At 44.1% G+C, this 12,518-nt stretch overlaps 1 protein-coding gene across 1 annotated transcript; it reads right to left on the bottom strand.

The window, feature by feature from the left end:
- Nucleotides 1-6,438: 6,438 nt before the first annotated feature.
- On the bottom strand, nt 6,439-10,182 carry LOC111982581 (secretogranin-2b-like). The gene is made up of 2 exons (XM_024014167.1): nt 10,097-10,182; nt 6,439-8,831 (listed from the first exon to the last, which is right to left on the bottom strand). The coding sequence occupies exon 2, from the start codon at nt 8,817-8,819 to the stop codon at nt 6,804-6,806; it is 2,016 nt and encodes a 671-aa protein (XP_023869935.1). The 5' UTR covers nt 8,820-8,831; nt 10,097-10,182; the 3' UTR covers nt 6,439-6,803.
- Nucleotides 10,183-12,518: the final 2,336 nt, after the last annotated feature.

Raw genomic sequence — 12,518 nt, 5'->3', positions numbered from 1 at the left:
AATGGGTCGTCTGCGTAGAGGTGGATCAGAGAATCACCAGCAGCAAGAGCGACATCATTGATGTATATAGAGAAAAGAGTCGGCCCGAGAATTTAACCCTGTGGCACCCCCATAGAGATGCCAGAGGTCCGGACAACAGGCCTCCGATTTGGTCATGAACTCTGTCTGAGAAGTAGTTGGTGAACCAGGCGAGGCAATCATTTTGAGAAACCAAGGCTGTTGAGTCTGCGATAAGAATGTGGGTGATTGACAGAGTCGAAAGCCTTGGGCCAGGTCGCTGAATACGGCTGTTACAGTATTGTCTTTATCGATGGCGGTTATGATATCGTTTAGGACTTGAGCGTGGCTAGTGCACCCATGACCAGCTCGGAAATCAGATTGCATAGCGGAGAAGGTACGGTGGGATTTAAATGGCGGTGATTTGGCTTTCGAAGACCTTAGAAAGGCAGGGTAGGATAGATATACAGTTTGGGTCTAGAGTGTCACCCCTTTGAATAGGGGATGACCGGCAGCTTTCCAATCTCTTTGTGTGGTCTCAACGATACGAAAGAGAGGTTGAACAGGCTAGTGAATAGGGGGCAACAATTGTGGTGGATAATTTTAGAAAGAGAGGGTCCAGATTGTCAGCCCGGGTGATTTATAGGGGTCCAGATTTTTGCAACTCTTTCAGAACATCAACTATCTGGATTTGGGTGAAGGAGAAATGGGGAGGCTTGGACAAGTTGCTGTGGGGGTGCAGGGCTGTTGACCGGGGTAGGGTAGCCAGGTGGAAAGCATGGCCAGCCGTAGAAAAATGCTTATTGAAATTCTCAATTATCGTGGATTTATCGGTGGTGACAGTGTTTTCCTAGCCTCTGAGGTGGGCAGCTTCTCTTATTCTCCATGGACTTTACAGTGTCCCAGAACTTTTTGGAGTTTGTGCTACAGGATGCAAATTTTCTGTTTGAAAAGCTAGCCTTTGCTTTCTTAACTGCCTGTGTATATTGGTTCCTAACTCCCTGAAAAGCTTGCATATCGCGGTGGCTATTCGATGCCAATGCAGTATGCCACAGGATGTTTTTGTGCTGGTCAAGGGCAGTCAGGTCTGGAGTGAACCAAGGGCTCTCTCTGTTCCTGGTTCTACATTTTTTTTTGAATGAGGCATGCTATTTAGATGGTGAGGAAATCACTTTTAAAGAATAACCAGGCATCCTCTACTGATAGAATGAGGCAATATCCTTCCAGGATACACGGGCCAGGCGATTAGAAAGGCCTGCTTGCTGAAGTGTTTTAAGCGTTTGACAGTGATGAGGGGTGGTGTTTAACCGCAGACCCATTACGGATGCAGGCAATGAGGGCAGTGATCAGTGAGATCCTGGTTGAAGACAGCAGAGGTGTATTTAGAGGGCAGGTTGTCGGATGATATCTATATGATAGTGGTGGGTAGCTGTAGTTCAGTTGATTAAATTTGTGTGAGATTGAGGCATCTGGCTTAAATTGTAGGATGGCGTGTTAAGCTTATGTCCACGTTTAGGTCATCACAACAGTACGAGCTACTGAAGATAGATGGGCAAAAGATGTATGCTGGAGGCTCTGACAGTGAAATTAAGGGCAATATCACTAACTAAAGAAATGGACAAGGCATATTGACATTAGGGAGAGGCATGCATAGCCGAATGATCATAGGGACCAGTGAGTAGCTAGGCGAGCTGGAGACACGGCGATTCAGACAGCTAGCAGGCCGGGGATAGCGGACTAGCAGAAGGGCCTTAGGGGGACGTCGCGACGGAAGAGTGTTGTAGCCCCCTCGGACGGTTACATCGGCAGACCAGTCTTGATGGATCGGCAGGGCTCCGTGTCGGCAGTAAAAGGGGTCCAGGCCAATTGGCAAAATAGGTATTGTAGCCCAAGGAGTGGCTGATGGACCTCTTCAGCTAGCCGGGAGATGGGCCTTGCACGAGGCTAGTTCCAGGTTAACTAATGCTTGCTTCGGGACAGAGACGTTAGCCAGGAGTAGCCACTCGGATAGCAGCTAGCTAGTTGCGATGATCCAAGTGAAAAGGTTCAGAGCTTGTGGTAGGAATCCGGAGATTTGGACATTTGGTGGAGAAAAAGCAGTCCGGTATGCTCTGGGTTGAATCGCGCTGTGCAGACTGGCAGGAGTTGACTGGGCTAAGGTTAGCTGATGACCGCTAGCAGTGGCTAACTGACTACTAGCTAGTAGCTAGTTAGCTGGCTAGCTTCTGTTGGGTGTTCCGGTTCTAAAGTATAGAAAATAGCAGATCCATACCACATTGGGTGAGGCGGGTTGCAGGAGAGTATGTTGAAATTGAGGTTAAAAATATATACGAAATATATACAAAGAAAAAAATATATATACACGGGACACAACAAGAAAGATGTCTGAACTGCTACACCATCTTGGATATATATACAGTGGGGAGAACAAGTATTTGACACATTGCCGGTTTGAGTTTTCCTACTTACAGCATGTAAGAGGTCTGTCATTTTTATAATAGGTACCTTCAACTGTGAGAGACGGAATCTAAACAAAAATCCAGAAAAATCACATTGTATGATTTTTTTAAGTACATTAATTTGCATTTTATTTGCATGACCATAAGTTATGATACATCAGAAAAGAGAACTTAATATTTGGTACAGAAACCTTTTGTTTGCAATTAACAGAGATCATCACATTTCCTATATCGTCCTATATACAGTGGGGAGACACAGTATTTGATACACTGCTGATTCTGCAGGTTTTTCCTACTTTACAAAGCATGTAGAGGTCTGTCATTTTTTCATAGGTACTTCAACTGTGAGAGTATGGAATCTAAACCCAAAATCCAGAAAATACATTGTATGCATTTTAAGTAATTAATTTGCTATTTTTATTGCATGACATAAAGTATTTGATCACTACGCAACCAGTAAGGAATTCCGGCTCTCACAGACCTGTTAGTTTTTCTTTAAGAGCCTCCTGTTCTCTCACTCATTACTGTATTAACTGCACCTGTTTGAACTCGTTAGCCTGTATAAAAGACACCTGTCCCACACTCAATCAAACAGACTCCAACCTTTCCACATGACCAAGACCAGAGAGCTGTGTAGGAATCAGGGGTGAATTGTAGACCCTGCACAAGGCTGGGAATGCCGGCTACAGGACAATAGGCAAGCCAGCTTGGTGCAGAAAGGAACAAGTGTTGGCGCAATTTTAAGAAAATGGAGAAGTTCAGCTGATGCAATCAACCCTCTCGGTCTGGGGCTCCATGCAGATCTCACCTCGTGGGGCATCAATGATCATGAGGAGGCAGAGGGATCAGCCAAGAATACACGGCGGACTCTTGGTCAATGAACTGAGAGAGCTGGACCCAGTCTCAAAGAAACCATTAGTAAACACTTACGCGTGATGGATTAAAATCCTGCAGGCACCGAAGGTCCGCTGCTCAATCCAGCCAATGTCCAGGCCCGTCTGAAGTTTGCCAATGAACATCCTGGATGATCCGAGGAGGAATGTGGGAAGAAGGTCATGTGCGTCTGACTGAGACAACATAGAGCTTTTTTGGTTAATACTCCCTCTGCGTGTTTGGAGCAAGAAGAAGGATGATAAACCTCCAAGCACACCATCCAACGTGGAAACATGGAGGTGGAAACATCATCTTTGGGGAGGGCTTTTGCTGCAAAGGGGACAGGACGACTGCACACTATTGAGGGGAGGATGGATGGGGCATGTATCGCGAGATCTTGGCCCAACAACCTCTTCCTCAGTATAGAGCTATATGACGTGGGTCGCTGGCTGGCGTCTTCCCAGCATGACAGACGACCCGTAACACACCGCAGGGCAATAAGGAGTGGCTCCGTAAGAAGCATCTCAAGGTCCTGGAGTGGCCTAGCCAGTCTCCAGACCTGAACCAATAGAAATCTTTGGAGGGAGTTGAAGTCCGTATTGCCAGCAACAGCTCCGAAACCTGAAGGATCTGGAGAAGGTCTGTATGGAGGAGTGGGCCAAAATCCTGCTGCAGTGTGTGCAAACCTGGTCAAGAACTACAGGAAACGTATGATTCTGTAATTGCAAACAAAGGTTTCTGTACCAAATATTAAGTTCTGCTTTTCTGATGTATCAAATACTTATGTCATGCAATAAATGCAAATTAATTACTTAAAAATCATACAATGTGATTTTATGATTTTTTTTTTTAGATTCCATCTCTCCAGTTGAAGTGTACCTATGATAAAAATTACGACCTCTAATGCTTTGTAAGTGGAAACCTGCAAATCGGCAGTGTGTATCAAATACTTGTTCCCCCACTGTATGAGCAGTGTATATATATATTGTGTGTGTATGTACAGTTGTAAGTCAGAAGTGTACATACACTTATGTTGGAATCATTAAAACCCTTTTTTCAACCACTCCACAAATTTTTGTTAACAAACTATAGTTTTGGCAAGTCGGTTGGACATCTACTTTGTGCAAGACACAAGTCATTTTTCCAACAATTGTTTACAGACAGATTATTTCATTTATAATTCACTGTATCACAATTCCAGTTGGTCAGATGTTTACGTACAGCAAGTTGACTGTGCCTTTAAACAGCTTGGTAAATCCAGAAAATTATGTCATGGCTTTAGAAGCTTCTGATAGGCTAATTGACATAATTTGAGTCAATTGGAGGTGTACCTGTGGATGTATTTCAAGGCCTACCTTCAAACTCAGTGCTCTTTGCTTGACATCATGGAAAATCAAAAAGAATCAGCCAAGACCTCAGAAAAAAAAAGTTGTAGACCTCCACAAGTCTGGTTCATCCTTGGGGCAATTTCCAACGTCTGAGGTACCACGTTCATTTATACAAACAATAGTACGCAAGTATAAACACCATGGGACCAAGCAGCCGTCATACACTCAGGAAGGAGATGCATTCTGTCTCCTAGAGAAAGTAACGTACTTTGGTGGCGAAAAGTACAAATCAATCCAGAACAACAGCAAAGGACCTTGTGAAGATGCTTGAGGAAACAGGTACAAAAGTATCTATATCCACAGTAAAACGAGTCCTATATTGACATAAGCTGAAAGGCCGCTCAGCAAGGAAGAAGCCACTGCTCCAAAACCGCCATAAAAAAGCCAGACTACGGTTTGCAACTGCACATGGGGACAAAGAGCGTGCTTTTTTGAGAAATGTCCTCTGGTCTTATGAAACAAAAGGAGAACTGTTTGGCCATAATGACCATCGTTATGTTAGGAGGAAAAAGGGGAGCTTGCAAGCCGAAGAACACCATCCCAACCATGAAGCACGGGGGCGGCGCATCATGTTGTTGGGGGTGCTTTGCTGGAGGAGGGACTGGTGCACTTCACAAATAGATGGCGTCATGAGGAGGAAAATTATGTGGATATATTGAAGCAACATCTCAAGACATCAGTCAGGAAGTTAAAGCTTGGTCGCAAATGGGTCTTCAAATGGACAATGACCCAAGCATACTTCCAAAGTTGTGGCAAATGGCTTAAGGACAACAAAGTCAAGGTATTAGAGTGGCCATCACAAAGCCCTGACCTCAATCCTGTAGAAAATTTATGGGCAGACTGAAAAAGCGTGTGTTCCGAGCAAGGATGCCTACAAGCCTGACTCAGTTACATCAGCTCTGTCAGGAGGATGGGCCAAATTTCACCCAACTTATTGTGGGAAGCTTGTGGAAGGCTGGCTACAAAACGTTGACCCAAGTTAAACAATTGAAAGGCAATGCTACCAAATACTAATTGAGTGTATGTAAACTTCTGACCCACTGGGAATGTGATGAAAGAAATAAAAGCTGAAATAAATCATTCTCTCTACTATTATTCTGACATTTCACATTCTTAAAATAAAGTGGTGATCCTAACTGACTTAAGACGGGACTGTTTTTTAGATTAAATGTCAGGAATTGTGAAAAACTGAGTTTAAATGTATTTGGCTAAGGTGGTATGTAAACTTCCGACTTCAACCTTAGATGTTGTTTTATATATATATATATTTGTTTACCCAAATAATATCTGGGGGATTGGAAATGATGCAGACAATTACATTGATGGAAGCAACAATCTATCTGCAATATTAAAGCTGATCCACCCCTTAAATTTWWAAAAATAAATGTGTCATTCTTGTTTGTTGRGACCGGASCTGTCCAAGGTGCTGAAATCATAGAAATTTAATCTTATTCTGTGTGGCTGAAATGTCCATCTTCACGTTTGCTCATTATTGTAGCTTTAAATTGACCAAATTGATTGCATTGCAACATACTACTAGCTTATCAGTCAATCAAAGATGTTTGATTGATCAAGAGTTTTTAGATTTTACAACAACAAGCCGAGGCTACATATTGTTATTGCTGACACATTGAGACAGATGGTGTTGTGAATTTGATATTCTGCAGCCTGTTCACCATCTGTGCGCTCCAATTAGTAAACACTACACAGTAAGGAAAAAATAAAGTCAATGCTTTATTAACCTGATACATTACACATTACCGAACACATGTAGGAAATATAATTTACGAGGACGAACACAAGTGGATGTACGGCCAGTATAAAGTGGTCTATTGTAACCAGTGTTGTTCTAGCTAGCCTATCAAAAACATTGAATATTATGCCACACACTCAGTTACAACCACCAATAGGCACTCCCTTGTAGCTACATCAGATCAAGTTTATGTATAAATTGGCTATTAAAGCATGAGCTGTAGTAAATCTACTGAAGAGACTAAACTCCATTGCATTTATTTATTTTTCAAAATACTTTATTATGATTCCCCCCTCATCAAAACAATATAATATGGATCTACATCCCCACCATCTACAGTCCTTTGACAGTTTTGGCATAAAGGTCCTTATCTTCGCCCTCTTCAGTCTCTGGGTTCAGATAGCCTAGAATTTTCAGCAGCGTGTCGTCATCCAAGCCCTGTGTTTGTGACACATCGCCCGTGTCCTCCTTGGGTTCRGACTGTCTTTTCTGAGGCGGGTTTTTATCTGAGTCCATTTGGTCAAAGTAGTAGTCCTGTATCGCCTGCTCCAACGTTCCCAGCACGAGCTGATGGTCTTGTGAGGGAGGCTGCGAGGCGCGCTTTTTTTGGTCTGCCTTMTTTGCTGTCTGCGGATACTGTGCCAACATCTGGGCAGCCAGATACGTCGACAGCTCGTCTTCGTCGACAGTGTTGTCGTAGTCGTCTTTTCCTTTCTCTGGAACATTTGGCTCAGAGAACATGTAGTCTTTCTGCTTTCCAGCTGGCGCGTAKAACCTTGACGGTGGGCTTGTATGCTGTTTCTGCTTCTTGAGTGCAGGTGCGTTCTGATTTGCCACGCTTCCCAGCCCGAGGATTTTTAGAATGTCTTCTGTGTTTATTTCTTCCGGGACGTTGCTTTTTTGGGTCTCAGGCAGCCGTCTGTTGAAGAATGTCTCTGAAGGGATCTTATTTTTTTGGTGAGAGGAGATCTGAGTTAGTTTGTCCTCTACCCTGGCCAGATCATTAGGTGTCCAAGACTGTGCCTGTGTCCTCAGTGGTGTCCTGTCCTGTTTTGTCATCTCCCCACTCTTCAGCATGTCCATCAGGTCTTCTGGTGGGATTTGTAGTTTCTGGGAGATTTGGATGAGCTGGTAAATGGCCTGTGGATCTACCTTGTCACTGTACTGAGTTTGAGCTGACCTCCTCTCTTCCCTCTCCTCTTCTTCTAGCTCTCTCTTCCGCTCCTCCTGCTCTGTTTTCTCCAGCACCTTCAGAAGGTAGTAGTCAACTGGGTCATATTCTCTCGGACCTGGCTGACTTGATCGCTTGACCTCATCAATCTCCTCATCATCTTCATTATCACCATCATCATCATCTTCATCTTCATCATCCTCCAAGCCTCTGTCGAACTCCTGCCTGTTGTCTCTCTCTTCATCCTCCGTATCCACCTGCTCCTCTAGGGGCGTCCAATCCTCTCCCCCTGTCACATCCTCATAGGCCAGGTTCCTCACCTTGAACATGTCCTCATCATCACCATCATCTTCATCATCCTCATCATCCTCAGTCTGGCGTTTGTGTCCAGCCTTGGCATTGGCTATCCTCCCCAGTTCCTCAAACACAGACTGCAGGTTGGCCAGGTTCTGGGGCGTGTACTTCCCCTCCATGTTCTCATTGGTGCGTTTGAAGGGGCTCTCGCGGCCCTGGACTCTGCCTTCTTCCTCCCCCTCACTGTCCTCTTCATCTTCAAACATCAGCGGGTACTTCCTGTGAGGCCGGCTAGCACGCTGCGTCCACGGATACGCCACGCCCTCTCCCACCTGGCTGTCCTCCTCCTTCYCCGGTCTCCGCCCTTTGCCCAGAGTGTGGCGGGCTGCACTGGGCCTCACAGGGGCTGGCTTGGGGCCCTTCTTGGTCTGCTGGAGGGTATTCAGTACCGCCTGCAGCCACTCATGGGTCTTGTTCTCCTTGTTGCCCTCCCCTTCCTCATCATCCTCATCTTGGTCCTGGCCTTGGCCTATATTACTCTGACTGGTCTGGGCAGGAGAGGGTAGCCTCAGCATGGAGAGGAGTTTCTCTGAGTCTGTGTCCATGTTGGTGGTGTCATAGTCTAGGGTGAGGGAAGCCTGCTCCTGTGGGGCTGWCGCCCCGGTCCGCTGGCGGAGGCTCTCAATGTACTCCAGGGCCTTGAGCATGTCTGCGTTGGGGGGGAGGTAGGGGGTGTCTCCTCGCTGGGGGTCCAGCTCACTGCCCCTCAGTCTGTGTTCTCTGAGAGAGGCCCCCTGGGCACTACCGGGGCCCAGGAGGAGGAGAGGGAGCAGGGYGAGGAGGAAMGCCATCCCTGCCGAGGAGAGCTTGGGGAGTGACGGCATGGTGTCTTCAGCCTGGAGACAGACACAACAGGGAGAGAAGAGTCAGCGCTGACATTTTAGGTTTAGGATATGAAGATTTTTCACTGGTCAGACCATTATGTACTTATCTGCTCCTGTCACTTCAGTTTAGAGRCTTAATTTCTTTCAAACAAGAATATGTTCAAGGGCCGTGCAGTCAAAATCGTGATTTTCCTGTGTTTTATATATATTTCCAGACTAAATTTGTTAATAGACCAATTTAAAAAAAGAGTTCCAAACCTTTCTGCCAATAACAGCTAATTTTCTGTTTTTCCCCTTCCCACTCTGATAGTCCTAGCAAAATTCTTGCTTGAGAAATTGCTTTTTGCTAAAAAAGCTTTTTTTATTAGATTTTATAATAATTTTAATTGAAAACAATCACAGTAAGGTACTTAATTGCTKGTCAGGAATGATTTGATATTGAGATAACTGCTTCATTGGCCCTTTAATGATGAGGCCAGTTTAAAGGCTTTTGTTATGATCAGCTCTAATGACCATTACAATTCTAAAATGTTTCATTTTTAGACCTGCCTTTTATTCCCGTTTGATGCTTCAGCTATATTGCTATAGACTATTAGTGATATGCATTCTGTCACTCTAGCTGCATTTTTTACCCAGAGAATGAAAATCGCATCTGTTGAAAGCCCAAATGATTGTTTGCAGAGCAGTAATAGCATGGGCATTCAGCTCGCCTATAAATCTCATTAGTTTTCAAATTGTTGCTCTCCAGAATGAGTCACAATCCAGTTGTCTTGGTAACCCTTCGGCTGATGCTGGCTGCTGTCGAAACACTACTACCTACACCCAAGACATCTCTAGCACACTCAAACAATGTTGTGTTGCACAAGCCTTTCACTGAGAAAATGCAATGGAACTTTATAATCATGCACCTAATTTGGATACAAATATTGAACACTGCTATTTATAAATCAACTAGTGGATGAATTGGTTTTGAAATCAAAGTGTTGTTTAATTTAGGCTATGTATTATCTGCTTATCCTACATAATAAAAAATACAAATTACTTTAGCAAATCACTAAAAACGAAACTATAATAAACTTGAATAGTTAGTCTAAGACACTATAAAACAGATTATGCATCTCTTCACTGCGGTAGCCCTGTTTGCAATGCATCAGGTTGGTTAAAGATAAACGGATTTAAAAATGGAAATTAACATATTAAAAGAACTGAAAAAGGTACAACTGAATTCCATTTTCTTCAAATAATAATTTCGATGTAGGCCCTATYTAAAATCTTACCTCTGCAAAATAGTTTCAATCGAMAGTRGTGAGTGAARTTAGCATCTCTTTCTCAGTGTAAGTGTGAGCAGGGATTCTCTGTGTTCAGCACCGGGGACAGCTCCTCCGGTTATATGAGGCGCCACCTGACTCGTGCGTCACTGCGACATACGCAATACTCGATCCAAAGAAACACACAAACATAATTAGAACTGGTTCACGTCTCTTCACCTCGACGTTCAATTGGAAAGCCTTATGTGATCACTGTTTTATCATCATGTCAAATTATATTGGTTGTTAATAACCAACAGCGATGACTAAGTGATTAATTAGCTCACAGCACAAGGTCTACCTATATGGTGATAGACCTATACAACTATGCCTACGAGTTTTCCAGACAGAGTATAGGCAAATTATAGGTAACAGGCCCAGTTATAATAATTTGCTCCAGGGACTTAAGCCTACGTGAGGCATTTTGTAGGCCTATGCTAAATAATGTTGCAATATTTGTGTTTCAAACTAAACATTTGTGTTGGCTATAACAGAAACGCTACACAGCATTTTGGATAATGATGTTGGCCAGTCAAGGAAAAATGCAACATCTATTGATTAAAACATTGGTAGAGCTCAGTTCCTGTTCCCGTATCCCCCCCCCCCCATCTCCTACTCGGTACCATAACTGCTGATGTTCGCAGTAAATTGTGATTTGCACCTATGTATGCATCAACAAAACCGCGCTGCGGGCGTCCCTCTCGAAAGAGAGTAGAATCCATCGATGACTCACTCACGCCCAAGATCGGCCAAAGAATGAGGCGGGGTGATGAGSACTGCAGAGAGATCGTGTGCTATGGGAGCTGCCTATGACGGTGGTCTTTTATTTTGGTTGCCTGTCAAGTCCTGTCTGGCCCAGGTCAGGGGTACGTCGTCACTTTCATTCATACATTTCCGTCGGGGGTCGGCACTCAGATGAGTACGGTAGTATGATTTGTTAACTAGGGATCCTGATTCCAGATACGCTTTCAGAAATCGCTTCTATTTTGACATTGTAACAATAGATTATGATGGTGTCTCAGTGTGACCGTATGCGTCTGTTGATGCATTTGACTGACCAACCATATTTTGTTTACAWTCAGCACATGCCTCCACTTTTCATGTAACTCCCTAATGACTGCGTGATCTCGCGCATGCGCAAACACAGACACACACGCCAAGCAGTAAAGGATGTAAGGRTCAAGCAGCTTGGCTAATTGCTTGTGGTTGTGGCTGTGCTATGGGTAAACAGAAACCAATTACCCCTCTGTTCCAACCTCTCCCTCCTCCTACAGCCRATCTTCCCATTACACAGGCCTTTAAGGTCAAATAGAAACTTTTCTTACAGGCAATTAGCAGCAGTCTCAAATAMAACTACAGCCATACACATATTGGTGTCATATCTTTGTAAGTGGTATCTGTATATGTTCCACCATCTGTTCAATGTGTTATCAAATTGTATCGGCCTATTAGAGGGACAAAAAAAACTGCTGTCTCCAAGTGCCTCAGATACTAATCAACCTGCTTTATCATAAGCCCTGGGTGTAGCCTAAAGATGCTCTCTGATTTCATTAAGATAACATCACTGAACTTCAGGCCAATTGTGTTCTTAATGCWTGCTTGGCATCATATAGACATTGATCTGTAGTAGGCTATTGTTCTGTTCAGTATCAGTAATACACAGACATCTGACACATCTATAACAATCCCATTTTAATTGATCTCATCGATCAAATTGATTCCAATGCCATAGCAATTATCAATATCCCTGATGATGTCATATAATAGGGAAACTGCATCCTGACAGTGATACTGCTCCTTAACCCCAGCTGTCAATGTCCTGGCAGGGTGGATGGACAAAGGCAGAGAGAGAGAGAGGCAGAGGCAGAGCGAGAGAGGCAGAGCGAGAGAGACAGCGCGGCGGAGAGAGGGAGGCAGAGGCGGAGAGAGAGGGAGCGAGAGAGGAAGAGAGGGAAACCAGAGAGCGAGAGAGAGAGAGAGAAGGATAATTGTATTGGTCTAGAAGCTTTGACGTCAATGGCTCAATTTACAGGTGGATCATGTCCCTCTTTGTGTGTGTGTATGATATGGGCTAGTTGTCCCAGCCGTTGTCTGCATATCTCTCTGTCTGTATTGGGGGGGGGGGGCATGAACATGAGTCACTGAATTCTGTACATTTATGGCAATGGCAATTTGTTTCAGATAAACATCTTGGTGTGTGTGATGCACTTGAGTGTGGGAAGACTATGAAATGATTTCAATATGCTCCAGCCTCCAGAACCCCAGGATGCCATATTAATACTCATCAATGTGGCTAGGCCTTACCTTATTACTGTGAGGGGATGTAAAGATTACAAAGGTGTCATTATTATCAAGGAAGTTTTAATGTCACGTACAGTGAAATGCCTTTCAT

Source organism: Salvelinus sp. IW2-2015, linkage group LG22 (genome assembly GCF_002910315.2).
Source record: "Salvelinus sp. IW2-2015 linkage group LG22, ASM291031v2, whole genome shotgun sequence".
NCBI lineage: Eukaryota > Metazoa > Chordata > Actinopteri > Salmoniformes > Salmonidae > Salvelinus > Salvelinus sp. IW2-2015.
This window is presented reverse-complemented; position numbering and strand designations above follow the sequence as displayed.